At 41.2% G+C, this 17,854-nt stretch overlaps 2 protein-coding genes across 3 annotated transcripts in view; both read right to left on the reverse strand.

The window, feature by feature from the left end:
• Positions 1-52: 52 nt before the first annotated feature.
• Positions 53-9,588, reverse strand: trim35-3 (tripartite motif containing 35-3). Its single transcript, XM_077202455.1, has 6 exons — positions 8,825-9,588; positions 8,586-8,681; positions 2,230-2,460; positions 2,126-2,148; positions 1,932-2,050; positions 53-1,559 (listed from the first exon to the last, which is right to left on the reverse strand). Exons 1-6 carry the CDS (start codon positions 9,215-9,217, stop codon positions 1,033-1,035), a joined length of 1,389 nt encoding a protein of 462 aa, XP_077058570.1. The 5' UTR covers positions 9,218-9,588; the 3' UTR covers positions 53-1,032.
• Positions 9,589-11,004: 1,416 nt separating this feature from the next.
• Positions 11,005-17,854, reverse strand: part of zc3h7ba (zinc finger CCCH-type containing 7Ba) — a 35,090-nt gene continuing 28,240 nt past the window's right edge. The window contains exons 21-23 of one of the 2 annotated variants that reach the window (XM_077202371.1): positions 15,262-15,389; positions 15,015-15,184; positions 11,005-11,669 (exon numbers count right to left, since the gene is read on the reverse strand). In XM_077202371.1, the coding sequence (XP_077058486.1) occupies positions 11,489-11,669; positions 15,015-15,184; positions 15,262-15,389 (479 nt within the window). In that variant the 3' untranslated portion in view covers positions 11,005-11,488. Of the gene's footprint in view, positions 11,670-15,014; positions 15,188-15,261; positions 15,390-17,854 lie in introns of both variants that reach the window. The other variant, XM_077202370.1, reaches the window with a different exon arrangement.

Here is a 17,854-nt window from a genome sequence, read left to right on the forward strand (position 1 = left end):
GTTATAACAGTGTTATAACAGTTATAACAGGTTATAACAGTGTAATGTGTAATTAGCAGCAAGAAAAATACAACTTTTATTCAAATTGCGAATGGGTTATACAGAAAGCGAGCAAAGAACACTCCCATTATAATCACTGAAGCTGTAGCCAGAGTTCAATCAGAGTTCTGCACTCTTGCAAAAACTCCCGTTATAACCAATGACGCTGCCCACACTGCACAATGAATCTCTTGTGTTTATAACTAAAGGATTCATGAGTGTGTAGAACATAAACTCTGGCATTTTGAGTGGATTCTGACTAACTTAAACGTAAACATGTCTGATTGGCCACTGCGTTCACATGCTCAATAAACATGTCCCTGATTAGCTACAATGCTTCAAAAAACAAATTGTAAATAGAAACACTGAATGCTTTTCACAGAGCACTCACACAAATACTGATTGCTCAGGCATGTTTAAAAACAGCCGCCTATCAGTGGGTACCGAACTGACCTAGTACAGGTAAATTTTTAAAATTTGACTGCAGGCTTGGCACTGAAGTACCAATACTTTTGACACTAACACTAGTCCCAATAGACAGCAAGTCCTCTGTAATCCTCGGAAAACAGTTGAACCGGCTCATTTGAGGGTTTTTTCGGACATGACTGAATCACTGACTTCTGACCCTGCCTAATTCATTCATTTCTAACTGGTTCTTTGGTTCAGTAACTGGTGTAGTTGCTTCTAACTCTGCATCGGCGTCAACCGTGAAACTAAAGTCTGATTCATTTAGATTTTGTGAACCAGCTCGACTAACTCCTCACTACAAATCAACTCTAAGAACCATTTGTTCAAGAATCGGACCTCACTAGTATCTGGAGTTTCTCCTGTGGGGATGGTATCAGCTCTACCCCAATGGAGTCTCTTTGATGTTTGAGGAATATTTCACCAAACATTCTGGTCAACATCAAAAGGAGAATACAAGTTTTTAATAGTCTTTAGGAGACCAGACTTCTCAGAGGCAGCTTGGGCCTATGAGCTCCAGGAGGCATTTCACAACTGATGCAACTCTTCTATCAGATGTAACTCTTCTATGAGATGGAATGCAACTGGTAAAATTTTCAAATCATGACACCAGAAGAATGGAAAGACAGTGTCAGAGAAGGTGGTTGTGAATGTGTGTAACTTTATGTTAGTTTCAGGATCAGAGAATGACACCGTTCCTCTGTCATAGTCCAGGTAAACTCTCACCCTCTCAAGCTTCTCTTTCACAGGAAAACCAAACCGCTCATCCAGTCCGTACTGCACCCACCAGACACCAGAGTTAAAGAAAACACCTCCCTTTCTCTGGTTTGATGCTGTAGTTACTCCAAGACTCCAGTACAAACTATCTTTGACCTCCACATCCCAGCAATGTGTTCCTGAGTTAAAACCCTCTGAACCCAGAACACACGAATACTCATCAAATCTCTCGGGAATATCAGGAAGTGGTTGACTGTTCAAGCTCCATCTCACACTGGTCAGATCATCAGACAGGACTAGATGTGACTGAGCCGAGTTTGGATCCAGAATCACAGGAGCTAATGAGACACAATCAACAGATGCTTTTATTCTGATGTTCATATAATGATCACGAGTGAACCGTACACAGATTATTATGAATTATGAAAATCATCCTATTGATCAAACACTTCAGACATTTTCCTCTGATCACTGTCAGTGTTGTTATAGTAAACGTGCTTGAGAAACTTCAGATTTGCATTTCATGTCAACAGAAACTGATACTGACAAAACAACTGAACTCTAAAAATCTGCTATATTAATGTAACTGTAAATATCATGTTCATCTCTTGTTGGTGTAGTAGCTCATCTATAACGCTAAAATCAGTTTATCTTCAACCATGTGTCATTTCCAGTGTGTGTGTAACAGCACAGATCTTCTCCAGACTCACTGTTTTGGACGATGTCCTGCATATTCTTCCAGACTCTGAACGGCAGGTTGCCCAAGTATCGTGGCACATGAATCAAAGCTCCAGAAGCCATCTGTGGATCCGGCTGTGAGATCTGGACTCTGGAGGAACATTCAGGAGTCAGAACTGCAGTGGATCAGAACCAGAGAGACCAGAGACACCAGCAGATCACTCACCTTTCCATTGAGACTGGAAACTTCTGAAGAACAAACACACCATTTATCATCAAGAACTCAATCAATCATCAATCAATCAATCAAGCAATGATGTGAAATCAGACCTTCAGAAAGCAGACGTCATTGGCTTTCATCATCTCCTCCATGTCTTTGATTGCGTGTGAAAGATATGAGATGTGTCTGTCCATCTCCTCCAGCTTCTCCTTCATCATCCGCTTCTTCTGCTCCTCTTCGTCCCTCAGTGCAGTGATTGTAGCTGCTTCTTCATCTCTGAGAAACCGATGAAGCTTCTCAAACTGCTGTTTAATCTGACACTCTGTGTGCTCAGCTTGAGACTGAAATTAAAATCTCATTCACTTCAATCATCTTAAAGATCAGTGTGGAAATGTGGGTTAGTTAACTACAATTAGTCAACTAATTCATAAAAAAGGAAAAAAGATTAACATAAATGAGGTTCGAGATTAAAATATTGCTAAGTAAGTAAATTTATTTTTCAATCTATTTAAGAACCTTAAAGGGGTCATGACGTGATAAATCAAATTTTCCATGATCTGCAAGTTCCCTTTCAGTCTGTCACTCTCTACTCCACGTCGGTGACCGATGAATAGGAATCTCGCTAGAGAGTAGGGCTTTGACTCTGAACTTCGTTATTCGAATAGAATTCGAATATTTAAAAATATAATGATATTCGAACACATATTAGGCAGTCTTTAATATTCGAACCTGTTATGGGCATTATTTTTTGTAAATGTGTTTGCTTGTAAACGTTTTCAATTCAGATTCCGAGGCATTTTCACGCCTGGTGAAGTTGTGAATCACGAGATCATTAGCAAGGCAATTATTGGTCATCTGGGCTCCTGTAGGTGACGTTAGTGTCCTGGTTAGTGCAGCGCCTATTTTGTATATCAAAATAATGGCCGCGCAAACGCCTACAACAACAACTCCTGGCGAGGAGTTCGAAATCTACACTCCTGACAATTTGAAAAGCAACGTGTGGCGCTACTTACATTTGACCAGGTATTAATTCACTGTTAAGATCCTTCTGTGAATGGTAAGCCCCGGCTTCTTTAATCATTTTGACATCGATGAGCTAACGTTAGACCGCTGAACTTTTAGTCATCATGAAAACAAACAGAGCGGTGCGTAATGGAGTGGATCAGAGCAGCATCAAGAATATCAAATACATTGCCGAGAATCTCTTATTTGCATCTGAAGTTTATTGCCAATAATAATGACAGGTTTGCGAAAAGTGTAGAACTCGGTGACGGTGAGCTCGCGCAAAACACATCTTCAGCACAGGAACTCATTTAAACGCATCTGATTGGCCGATGCGTTCAACAGACATGTCTGTGATTGGCTACAATGCTCAACGCTGCAAAAGCATGTTGCAAGTACCTTTAATGCAGAGGTAAAAATATAAATAAAACTGTAATAGCCTATGCACTCTTCATGATTAGGTAAGTTGATCGCGGCAGCTGTAATCTTATTTATATTTGTTTTTCTGATTAATTGTTTTGCTCTATGAGAAACGTAAGGTAACAAAATATTCAGGGCTTTACTTAAAACATTCGGGGCTTAAGCCCCCTTAGCCCTAGCGTCGCGGCATTTAATGGTTAAAATATGAATAATTAATATTCAAATATATTTGAGGCCAATCTACTTTGAGTGTAACTAAAACGAGCCAATGCATATTGGCATGCGATAATTGCATTAGCTGCGCTGCATCGCGGCACCAAAATATGACCAGCAGGTCCATCACATCTTCAGCTTTTTGATTCGGAGCCAACCGGTTTATGTCTACTCTCTACAAAGCGGTGTTTAAACTGAACAACTAGCGTCCTTTTAAAGATGATATTCTGGATCTGTTTGTAACCTGGTGCCGAGGGATAGTCACGATAGCTGTGTCACGTGTCTGGGCTTCAAACATGCTAAGATAGCATTTGATCTGTTTGTAACCTGGTGCTGAGGGATAGTCACGATAGCTGTGTCACGTGTCTGGGCTTCAAACATGCTAAGATAGCATTCGTAGATGAGTCATGCACTCATTGAGGGAAGATAACCATTGCGGAGTTGCAGTCGAGACTCAAATACCTCCAAAGAGGATGGGTCCCCGTGCCTCTGCCTCAATCTAATCCTCCCCAGAGGGTTACTTCCGGCAGTAGCAGGGGTGATTTTAGAATCACAGTGAGCGCAAACCCATTGGGGAACCAACCCCCTAGAACCCTCACTAATCGTGTACTCTACAGCCAGTAGAGCTGCTACAGGTACGTGATGGACCGTCTCATGGCGCTGTACCAGCCGCATCCTTTGGGGCTCCCCCCAATGACCGGATGTCGATTGCTGCATCGGAGGGTGAGTCAGACTTCGTTAGGGATGACGATTCGGCTATGTTGCCTCGTTTGGGAACCGTAGCATCGCCCGAGTCAGATCCAGAGATGATGGCTATGCTTTACCAGGCCACTGAGAGGGTCAGGCTTGAGTGGAACCGACCACCGTGTCCCAAGCCTTTGAGAGTGGACGGTTGGTTTCTCGGGGTGGCTTGCGCTAGTTCTCAGCGTCACACCCCACTAACTTTCTTTCTGGAGGTTCATGAGGAGCTCACTAGGTCATGGACGGCACCTTTTATTGCCCTACACGATCTTGGTAGCCCTCACCACCCTTGATGAGAGGGGCCTTGATGGGTTACACGTCAATTTCCCCTTTGGAATGGCCTGTTGCTATGCAACTATGCCCTAATTCCAACTGGCGGGGGAATCCGTGTCTCCCTTCCCGGGCCTGTAAGCATTCATGGTATTTAACCGGCAAGGCTTACCAGGCCTGAGGGGAAGCTGCCTCTGCCAAACATGGCATGTATGGATATCACATATCCTGCCCCGGCGGTCCGCTGCTGCTTCTACCCATCAACAGCACCTCAGTCTGCTCGTCGCAGAGGGCGCCCTCCCTCGTCTGCCCCCACTCCTGCGCCACAGCAGCAGCCTCCACCTAAGAAAAGCAGAGGAGCCGGCCACAGACAGGGCGCCGGCCCATTCAGCCCCCTGCAAAACCAGCCGGGAAGCGGAATGGTAAGACAGACCCTATGACAGATGACCCGGAGATGGAGGGAATTGCTCTTCGGGAGACAGTGACTGTACCGTTCCTTCCCCCGGTGGATGGCTGGGTGGAGAATCTTGTGTTCTGTTTTGTTTCTTTTCCGCCACTGGCCCCACAGTCAGCGGCACCCAAATTCTCCATAAAAGAGTAATTTCCTCTATCTCTGGGTCCCAAGAGGGCTCGGAGGGCATTGGAAGGCCAAAATCCTTACCACTCTCATCCCACTCTTCCATCGACAACGGGCAGCAGTGGGCGGTTTGAGGATGGCACTTCTTGGACTCTGCCCAACCTGGGGAACCAGGTAAGTGTTGCACAGCACACTCAGACCTCGCTGCGGGCCGCCTCAAAAAGAAAGCCCCCCCGGCAGGGTCCCTACCATCCTCCTCATTGCCCCACTGCGGGCACACCTACAGGCCCTTTTGCCCGCTTGCACGGTCTCTAAGAGCCTGGCTTGCACTCCCCAGTCCGTCTCATTGGCTCATTCGAACCATCAGGCTCGTCTATGTGATTCAGTAAGCCCGGCGTCCCCCCAAGTTTAGAGGTGTCCAGTTCACTTCAGTGAAAGCTGTCAATGCTCATATCTTGCGGGCGGAAATCCCAGTCCTACTTAGCGAAGGATGCGATAGAGTAGGTCCTTCCCTCCAGCGGATATGAGGACGGGGTTTTACAGCCCCTACATCATTGTATCCAAGAAAAGCGGTGGGTTACGGCTGATCTTGGACCTGCGAGTCTTGAAACGGAGCCTTCACAAGCTACCGTTCAAGATGCTGATGCAGAAACGCATTTTTGAATGCGTCAGTCCCCGAGATTGGTTTGCAGCATACGACCTGAAGGATGCGTACTTTCATGTCTAGATTATTTTTCGACACAGGCGAGTTTTTGTTTTTGTGCTTTGCGTTCGAGGGTCAAGCATATCAGTGCAAAATCCAACCCTTCGGACTGTCCAATCTTCACGAAAGTAACGGAGGAGGCCATTGTTCCCATGTAGGAACACGGCATTCGCATTCTCAACTATCTCGACAACTGGCTGATACTAGCACAGCCTCGGGACCAGTTGTGCGAACACAGGGACCTTGTGCTCAGTCCTCTCAGCCAGTTGGGGCTTCGGGTCAACTGGGAAAAGAGCAAACTCGCCCCCATGCAGAGGATCTCTTTTCTCGTTATGGAGATGGATTCGGGTCAAACAGTCAGCACGCCTCACAGAGGAATGTGCTCTGCTTGAATATGTTCAAGGGCAGGACGGCGGTCGCATTGAAATTCTTTCAGAGGCTCCTGGGGCATACGGCAGCCACAGCGGCTGTGACACCACTCGGCTTGCTTCATATGAGACCACTTTAGCACTGGCTTTACGGCCGAGTTCCGAGATGGGCGTGGCAGCACGGCACTCACATGGTGACAATCACACCGGCGTGCCACCAAACCTTCGTCCTCTGGTTAGACCCTTAGTTTCTTTGGGCGGGAGTACCCCTGGAAAAAGTGTCCAGACATGCTGTGGTTTTTACGGATGCCTCCGTACAATGGTAATGCAGTTGCCGGGGTTTGGACGGGTCCCCACCTGAATTGGCACATTAACTGCCTCGAGTTGCTTGCAGTACGTCTTGCTCTGAGCCATTTGAAAAGGCCACTACAGGGCAAAGATGTGCTTGTCCGCACGGACAACACTGCAACCGTGGCGTAAATCAACCGCACAGGTAGACCTCCACATGACTCCTTCAGGGAAGGATGTGGTTTCCACAGTGTTCCTTTTCCAATGGGAAGGGCACACATCCCCAGTGTTAACAAATAGTCTCACTGAGTCGAAACAGCAGTGATGAATTCCTCTGTGTAAGAATGAGGTTTACACAGGGCGCTGGATGGGGTCAGCAGCTGTGGCGATTTGGTAGGGGATTCCTATTCGTTGGGTGACAACGAATAGGATAATGTGATGTAGAGAGTGACCGACTGAAAGGGAATGTCTCAGTAAGTATGTATCCCTCGTTCCCTGAAGGAAGGAACGGAGACGTCACATCCCATAGCCACATCTGCTGTGACAATGTGATCCACTGGACGGCCAGGTCACTGGCTCGGATCCTCAGCGAAAACCTGAAGATGCAATGCATCTGCTGCTCATTATATGTGCGTGCCGCGATGCAGCGCAGCTGATGTAATTATCGCATGCCAAATTGCATTGGCTCGTTTTAGCTGCACTCGAAGTAGATTCAGGGAACCTCCTTTAGCGAACAAGGGTTACATAGCTGAGACGTTTCATAGCTTAAAACTTCCTCCTCATTATTAACAAAGAATATATTTAATCTCACTAAAAAAAAGGCTTTTCTTGATTTTTTTGTGTGATCTGTGACATCGAAGAAAAGTTATACATCATTGCACCATAGGTCCAGTCACCATATGTTCTGTCACTTAATGGCTGACATTTGCTAACACTGGGAGTGAGTGTTGTGAATGATTGAAAGAATGTTCGCTTTGACGTGTCCAGTTTAAACAGTTTGTTTGCATCTCTATACAGAATTCAGAAGGATACCAGCATTGGAAATGCATGGATGGTTTAGTTTAATTGCATCCCAGATCATGTCGGAGGACTATGTGTTTGTTCAGAGCATTTTGTTTTGTAAACGAGGACGTGTAATGGAGAGTTTGCAAAGCACAAGCACAAGCATCTTTTGTTGAACGATGAAGCAGTCAACTGAATTGGATCTGACAGCAGCAGCATCACAAACCACAAGTAAATGATTTTATAATTCTTTGTCTGCACATGGTTTTATATGGATTATGTTTTCAAAAGACTTACTCATGTGCAATAGCGAGTGGGCGTTAGTACTGTTTCATATGCAATGAAGTTAGCCAATCATAACAGTGGCCATTTACTGACAAGCCTTAAAGGAGCAGCACCTTCAAAAACGTATAATTTCAGACAGAGGGTCAGAATGAAGATAGAAAATAATCGTTTTCCGCATGTTTTTTTGCGTGTGTAAAAAACATTATTAACATTATAAGTGAACCTCAAAGAACATAAAAAAACAAAAAAAAAATCCATGTCATGATCCCTTTAAATTACATGCTTACAATAGTCAAAGGTGACTTATTTTTTCTCACGTCTTCCCTCAGGTAGATGCATATTGTCAGCAGCATACTAAATATTAATCACAATGTTTGTGCTTGCCTAAAAATGGTTTGCTGAATGTACAGATTATGGAAGGTGATAACCACGCAAACCACTTGCCCATTAGTCCAACCCACTGCAAAAGTACCCAGAAATCAGAGGCTTCATTTTACGCGATTACATTTTATACACTTAATACGAATTGAGTATGTCAGACAAACCAATTCAGCTTTTCACATCAAATTTGTGAATGTCAAAAGAATCAATCCTCACCTTGATGTGTTGAACTGTTTTCTCAAACTTTGCTTTAATGTTTTCCTTTTGTTTCAGTTTCTCTTGTAAGGGCTTCAGTGCTGTATTAAGCTCCTCCTAGAATTTAAAGTGCAAATATAAGATACCAGAGACTTCTTTAATATGTTCATGTAACAAAAAATGGTACAGAGACATACATTGTTTATAGCCTACAACTTCTATGATGCAAGTTTTTATCCTAAGATATGAATCTGTCTTACCTTATATGATGAAACCACTTCCTCGATGGGTCTGAATGTGTGATTAACATGTGTCTGTGAAGTATAGCACACTAAACATGCAGGCTTTTTGTCCTCCAGGCAGAAGAGTTTGAGTTTCTCGCTGTGTAAACTGCAGAGCTCCTCAGACCCTGATGATTGGCTCTCATTCTTCTCCTTCAGGAACGACTCACACAAGTTCTTTAATGCAAGATTACATGTTGGATCAGATTTTGATCTTCTCCTGCAGACAGGACACTCCTGAGTTTTCTTGATTTTCCAGAACTGTTGAAGACACTCTTTACAGACACTGTGACTACATGATAAAATAACAGGAGCGTTGAAGATTTCACGACACACAGGACAGATATAATCATATTCAGATGGTGAATCCATTTTCACCGTTTGAGCTCCAGAAATCTGAACTTTACTTTCACTTTCTGAATGATGGTTTCAAGAATGAATAATCACAAAGATCTGCTGTCTGTTCAGAAACAAACGTCTCAACATCCTTTAAAGCATTTTCCTTCATTTCCCTCTGAGCGCTGATTTGTCTTTCCTTTTCTTCTTCTTTTGTCAAACACGAGAGTCAGTGTGACAGGAAAAGAGAAATAATGAGGCAACACTCACTCTTCCTGGTGAGTGTTGTAAGAGGGTGGAGTTTCTGATCATCTGTGGTTACATTGTCAAAAGGTCAAATGGCAGTGTAAGAATTTCTTTAGGTTAATGTGAACAAAATGTGTTCAAAATGAACCTGAATCATCAAACTCTCAAAAGTTTAATGATAGGAAACATTGAATCAGCAACATAATACTAATTTTTAAAAAAGACTCAATGTACTTCATTTGCAAGTTTGTTTCATTTATTGCCCTTTATTTGTTGGTGAGTGTATTTAAAGCTATGCAAATCTTTATCCAAATGATTCCTTCACATGCTGATTTTGCAGTGATAAACCTATAGCCTATTGATCGCGCTGATTGTCAGTGTTCATTATAGAGACGCATACTGTCACATTGAAGGTGACCAGAAAATCAATTTACATTTTACATATTTCTTCATGTAGCAGACACTTTTATCCAAATTGAGGAATACAACAAAGTGATTCGACTTAAGAAGGCAATACACGAGAAGTGCCAACAATACGTTAAACAACAACAACAAAAGTTATTCAGTTTCAAAAAAGAAATTGAGTTTCATAAATTTAAATTTTACAAAACTACTAACTTACAATTCGCTGGAGCAGTAGGGCTGAAATACGAATATTTACATATAATTTGGTGTTGAAAACAAAAAAGCTATAAAAAAAATACGACAAAACGAATTATTACCACAGCAATGGATCATGGATCAAGTGCACCGTAATCTATTTTTTTTTAAAACTTACTACAATTTAAGTTTAGAAAATATTTAAGTATTTATATAAATATAACTATATAGGCCTACATTATCTCTCAGATTTTTACCTCAGGCCACCTCACGGGAGATTGTTCGTGCACTAATCAACCAAACATGGTATCCTTAATTAGCCTAACTTACGTAATTAAACTCATGCTTGCAAACGCACAAAATTGTACACGTCAAAATTGAGTTTAAACGTAACGTAGGCAAAAACGATGAACAGACTCAAGATTGTCCATCTAATAGCGCTTACCTTGTTCCTTGTGACCGTCTGTAGTGAGTAACAAAATCAGGCGCGTGCGTAGTAAATAGAAAGTTCACGCGCTGCTAACTCGCGGCTTTAAAATTTAAACTTTGTCTTGTGCCCCATTCAAAGAATCTCTTTTATTCACAAAAAAAAATATTATGAATAATAATCAAACATTTACTAAGTTACTTTTGAAAAATCTGACAAGAATGCAGAATCTCAACTGAAAACACAGAAGTTTATGTAAAATCAAACACCTCAGACCTGCGTCCATAGAAATATGACCCTTCATATAAATAAATCATGTGACCTTGGTTATAAAATGTAAATACAATTTTACCTTACAAAATCACTAACTTTTACTAATCTTGTGCGTGTAACACTCATGAATAACGCACATGAACATGTAACGCACATTAATAATACATTTTAAATATTTGAAACACAAAGATTTCCGATAAATAACAAAACCCCATTTCCTTTGATTCACATCAATTACAAACGTGAAATATTGGGTTCAGAAAAGAGAACAAGAGAAAACATATACCATTCATTTATTCAAATAAAAACAGATAATAAAACAATTAAACATAATTCATAAAATAATGTTTATAATAATACAATGATCAAAATGTTTACCGTTTAATTTTCTTGTTTAAACAGTGAATTAACGTAAGAGAACAAAACAAACTTACAAAAATAACTCTTCTGTGCTCATTTTATTGAAGCCCCGACAATTCCTGCATGTAGATCAACAGCTGAAAGACAAATGTCTTTCAAAAGACAAAATGTCTTGAACGCTGTCTGAGAGATGAAACGTTTATTCAGTGTATGAACACTAACCAACAGCAGTTCAAAAGATCCAGATTCACTCCAGAGTCAAACGAATGTATTGAACTGCATCCAGCTGTTTCTCAGGAGAGATTCTCTATTAAAACATGTGAACACTCATCAGGACCTGCAGCAACTCTCACCTGATCAAACTCTCAGACAGTACAAATGTGAGCTTGTTTGTTTGCCTGTTATTTCTGAAGCAGGAAGTTGTAAATCCCAAAGTTATTGTCATTTGGAGAAATCAGCATGTCTGCTCTGGCTTTGTCCAACGTTGAGAGCAGAAAATCCCTCCGTTTGTGCCACTCCTGAAGCTCCTCCTCGCTGTGAGCGAAGTCACAACTCATGCCATCAGCACAACCATCATCAAACCTGTCAATCAAACACCACAGCCAATGAGGACAAAGATCACTGCTAACGACAGCTATTAAAATACAACCACCTACACTGATCAAACGACACATGACTGAGGGGCTGTTTACACGACACCGTTTTCAACTAAAAACGTAAAACATTTTTAGGGGTGGGGGAAAAAATCGATTCTTAGATGCATCGCGATGCGGACGTGGACGATTCTGAATCGATTCACAAATGTCAAAAATCGATTTTCAAAAAAAAAAAAATTGTTTTTTTAGATATGTAGCCTATTTATAATGACGTAATATTGACGGAACGCGAAAGACGGATCTCTGAAGCGCGGAAGTGCAGTGCCCGGACCGTCTGTCTGTGGCGTGCGCACATAACAGAGACGCGATGGCTGAGCGCGAAATCCAAACACCCTCCTCGTTAAAAGCTGACGTGTGGAAATATTTTGGCTTCTATGAAGTTGAAGGGGGAAAGGAGCTGGACAAGAGCCACACTAGTTGTAAGCTTTGTAGAATAAAACTAAAATATTTCGGCAACACGACAAATATGAGAAGCCATATGACACGTTTCCACCCAGAGGAGGAAAAACACTCGGCTGTACCAGAGCCGTTTCTCTCTATGGCTCTGGACTGTATCGGTGTTCAGACGATTTCTGCTGCCTTGTCGAAAAATGCTACCCAATAGCGAATCGATCATAGATAATGTTGATTCATTCTCTATTGTTTCCATAATGGTGTAAATCTCACAATATTATAACATCGTTATTTCATTTTAATCAGGGTAAGTGTATGGGGAGCATATTTGGATATTTTAAATGAACTAGCAATTATCACATTTGATATAACAAGTAAAAATGATATTATTATATGAAATAAAATTATAATAAAATTCGAAGTTAAGAGTACAGTATAATGTACTGTTTTTATTTTTAAAACGGTGTGAAAAGTAAAAATTATCATCAAATATTCATCTTTGACCTGTCAAAGTTTCCTACAAGTCTCCACAGCAAGGATGCATAGATTTATGGGCGGGGTAAGCAGAAGAAAAATGAGTCTCCACATGCGCATAACCAGTAAGTAGCACATCTCGATGGGTAGCATGAATCGTCAGAACACCTGTTGTTGTTATATTATTAATTTACTACAAGTATGCTGCTAGTTCAGGCACACATTTATTTTCCTGTTGGTTCTTTGCAATGTTAATAAAATATATTGTACGTTAATTCTTTATGGGTCATTACTTTGTACTTTTAAAGCAAAGTATTTATATTCTCACACACACACACACACACACACACACACACACACACACACACACACACACACACACACACACACACACACACACACACACACACACACACACACACACACACACAAAAGATTCAGATAATCGATAATCGCTTTTGAATCGAATCGCAGGCCTCTGAATCGTAATCGAATCGAATCGTGAGGTGCCTAGAGATTCCCACCCCTAAACATTTTATGCGTTTGTTTCAGGGTGGGAAATTAACTTTTTTGCCCACCAGCCACAGTGGCTGCTGGATGCCCAATTTTACCAGCCACCTTTTCTGGAATTCAAATTTATGAATGAGAACTGTGACTTTGATAACATTGACGTCCATTACAAATATGTAATTCGTTTTATCCATTTAACAATATGAGTTATGCTGCAATCAGGCGCCAATTTATGTTTTCCTCCGTGGATGCTCACGGACGCACGCCCTTTAAAAAAAAAAAAAAAAGCACTAATCAGCACAAACAGGGCTACCATAATATGTGAGCAACATGTATGTACATGTTTGTATTTTTGAGAGAATTTTATGCATGGTTATTTTACAGTTTAGTTTTTAATATTAGTTAAGTCTGTATGACCATAAACGATGGAGTATTTAAATGTATTCTGCTGCTATTTGAAAAAAATCCAGCAAAACGCGCCCGTGCGTTTGTCGACCCCAGAGGGTTAACTCGATAATAAAGCCGTAAAGTAGGCTATCTTTCAACTCAGGACAGCACCACTTCTCACAAATACAGATAGGATTGGAGATGAAAAGTTTAACTGACACATAATCGAGCTCCTATCCTCGCGGCTGCTAAAACTATCGCTAAACTAAAAAAACGATAGCTATCTAGCCATCAGAAAACACAACTTCAAGTTAGTAATTTACTTGCACATCCAAACGTAGTCCCGAAAAGGTCTGCCCTTTTTGCCGATCGCATGGACGTTTCTGAATAGAATTTGTCATATTCATTATTGACTCTATTTTAAGGTTAGTTATTCCTCTAATGAACAAATTGTTTGCATTTTCGGATGACGCATAGGTTCGACAGTAAGTACAGTGCATGGACTGTTCGACGGGAAGGTAGGCTAACCATTCCCTCGTTTTCCCTTCGTCATCAATGCGCCACTTGTTCGAAAAGTACCTTCACTTTTTATTTACTTTGCCCTCAATAGTTTGTACATTCATATACTGCTGACTCCGCGGCGGGCCTCTTAACACTGGGTATATGTCGCCACATTTTTTTAATTTTCCTTTCGTTTGTAGGCTACCTCAGCTCAGCTATATGTGTCACGGTCCGTTCAGCGCCGTGTCCGTGCGCTGTGTTCGTGACGCACAGCGCTGAAAACCAATCAAATTAGTTACTCGACAAAAGTGCATTATTTTTACTTAGCAACAGCATTCTTTGACAAAATATGTCCAATCCGTTACAAGGAATGTTTTAAATAGTAACCAATAAAAATATGTTTTACAATCTACCCGCCACTGTGGCTGGTATACAAGGCAAAGTCACCCGCCACTTAGAAAAAGTACCAGCCATTGGCTGGTGGCGGGTGCTAATTTCCCACCCTGGTTTGTTTACACGACAACTGCGTTTTCGGTGCCTGAAAACGTAAAGTTTTGAAAATGGGTTTAAAGTGCACGTTTTTTAAAACGGTCTCTGTGTAAATAACAAAAACGCGATTTTACGTCATGCACATGCGTATTACGTGTTCAGTCTATAGTGTTTCATCGCCATCTACTGGCTTGGCAGCAGAATACAGCGTTTTTAGTCGTTTTCTCAAATCCGTGTGAATGGGGATTGTTTTGACAATGGTGTCGTCTGTACGTGGAAAACCTTAAAGGAAAAACATCTCACTTTATGCATATCGTTGTTGTGTAAACGTACCCCGAGTCACAATTAATATTAATTCAATATTAATATTTAATATTCAAACTAATATTCTGTCATTACTTTGAATAGTTTGGTTATTCAATCTAATGACAGCTGGTTTACTCTGACCAGTCTGAGGAATTCCTCAACAAATCCTTGATAATGTTCATTGGCTTGATGAAGACTGATGATGGTGTACCTGGGACAGATGGAGAAACAGGGTCCAGGGAAGCGATAGGACCAGGTCAGACTCTCGTCCTCTCCCTCTCCGCTGAACACCCTGAGCTTGTGTTTCTCCGAGGAGATGTGCTGCTGCCACTGCCGATCGCTGTTACTGTGTTTCCCACACAGAGGGCAGTAGAAACTGTCCTGCTACACCAACAAACACACTCCATTAGCACACATGGAGGACGGTAAACATGAGAACGGCAAGAATAAACACGTACCATCAGTTCTGCAAAGTCCGTCGGCATGGTGATCTGCTTCTCTTCTATTGGCTGAGGCGGCGAGGTGCCATCTGACGCTCTGTTCTGATTGGACAGCCAGACGTCAAACACCTGCTGGACATCTGTGACTGTAGCGGAGAGCATGTGAACTCAATTAAACCAATCAATCTTTAACATAGCAATCCCGGTAAATTACCTTAAAGTTACCATAATGACTTTACCTGAAAATACTAGGGGTGTAACAATATATCGCAATACAAAAATGCAACAATATGTATCGTGGATAGTGACAATCTGTATTGTGGATAGTTCACCCAAAGTTAAAATTACTGTGTGAGAAAAAAATTCAAGTTTTCAGAGTTTTAGTGTCAGTGCTACATTAAACTACTGAATATAATGAATAATAATGCAATGAGGGAATATTTGTGTGTCCTGATAATCCCAAATGTTACCAGTAACAAGTGGCCTTCATTATTTTAAATATATCTAGTCAGTGAGAGAGTGCAAGCATATTCCTCTAAAATAATTCAGTATTTTCAGCTTGAGAATCATGAATATTGTTATTCTGGTGTCTCTATTGTCCTGTGCTTTGGATTTCCAGCACCAAGTCCAAGCCTTTTCATTTACACACACAATATAATATGAAATTTAGCATTTTAATCAACATTTTAACAACCTTTTATTATATGTCTTGCAATAATATCATATCGTGATATGTATCGAATCGTGACATGAGCTTATCGTTACTCCTCTAGTAAATACACAAATACGCTGTTCACATAAGCAACGCCGTTCTGGCTTTTCACCGGTAACAGACCATTCACACATCAGCTCCAAAATACCAGTAAACACCAGAAGCCGTCTTTAAAAACCGCACGGTTGTATTCATCTCATGAGGAGAAGCACTTTAGTGTCACAATCTGTTCAGTTTGAGTGACAGGCATAAGGGGATGATCAAACAGAACACAATTTTGCTCTCAAAAACATGAGACGCGCATAAAAGCATCCAAATGCAGAGCCGCAACGTTGATGAATGGAAAAGAAGACTGAAAAAGCTGCGAGTCGTGGTGCAACGGTCAAAGACGATCATCTAGCACATATTTACATAGAAACACGATAAAAAAGCTTACTGTAAACAGTGCTGAGTAATCACATCATCTCCATAAGAACTTTATGATTATGACTTCTTACGTCAGCGCTTTCTGACCTCGTACGTGATCATCCCAGTAATCTTTATTCTGTGTTCACACGTGATCTCTTACTGGTAATGTTACAACTTCCCTTACTGGTAAATTGCCAGAACCAATTTACCGGTATTTTCTGATCACACATGATCTCTTACCAGTAATTTACAAGTAAACACTATATGTGTGAAAAGTGTTTACGTGTAGACTGTTATGTCAACTGAAACCAAATTCACACACGTGTACCTACATACTGCGCAGGTGACAGAAAAGTACACTAAAGTCAGGACAGTTTGTTGCAGACTCAAGTGTCTTGTATCAGTTGAATTTTTGCCTCAATACCAATAATATTTCCGCCATGTTAGATTTTTTGTAAAACATATTTTTGCTAACTAGTCCTAGGTTTTTTGCCAGTGCAAAGATTCTCAGGAATCAAAATATCAATGATTATAAAAAAAAAATAAAAATAAAAATTCGATTCATCACCACACCAGCCTGGCAAAACACACAAATTGGGAATGAACGCCTACTTGCTTAAATGACTAACTCTTGAATGGAATGAGATAATTTCACCAAACTTGGTGTACTTATCTATGGCCTTAATATGAGGACACAGGCATAAAAATTGTGTTGTTTGTCCAACTTTGTAGGTAAATCAAATATCTTTATCAGAAAAACTGCAATTCCCCCCCCAAAAATCAATCAGCCCTAACACTAATCCTCATCTATGTCAAGCCAAGTCAAGTCCCCTTCATTTATATAGCGCTTTTAACAATATGGACTTTTTCAAAGTAGCTTTACAGTGATAATACGAAATTAAAGTAACAGAGATTGTTTTGGCTTTACAGCAGCTCTAGAATAAAGTTATTGTCCAGCTAAAGTTAGTTTTGATTGATTCACTTCCGTCGCAACGATCATTAGTCATTAACTTAGGGGCCGCTAACTCCGTTCACTGCTAACACTCAACGCGCTCCGGCCGCTCATCCGCACAACAACAGCTCCTGGTGTCTCGAGAACGCACTCCCTGAAATAGGTTCAAGATGAAAGCCTTGAAAGATTTTGAAAAAAAAAGGTTTTGGCTGTGCAAACCACAAAAAAGTAAACCGGCGCAAATGCAGACGGCGTGCACATGCGCATCACGTGTTTAGTCTATAGGTGTGCGTGTCTGAATATATATACGTGTAGTCCTTTACAAACCAACCCTCAACAAACTACTTATCTGGCCTTACAATCTTATAATTAAGAATTATTTAACGCTTCGGCGTAGCCACAGGAACCGGAAGTATCCCGATAGTGTTTTATCTGTACAGAGGTAAAGGGAAGGAGGCCTTCACAGGGGAACACACATCTATCACACTGCACAGGACGGTGAGTGTGTGAATTGAGCTTCAGTGCATGAATAAACATCA

Source organism: Siphateles boraxobius, unplaced genomic scaffold, assembly GCF_051911475.1.
Source record: "Siphateles boraxobius isolate OS27281-9 unplaced genomic scaffold, OSU_SipBor_1 49, whole genome shotgun sequence".
Lineage (NCBI taxonomy): Eukaryota > Metazoa > Chordata > Actinopteri > Cypriniformes > Leuciscidae > Siphateles > Siphateles boraxobius.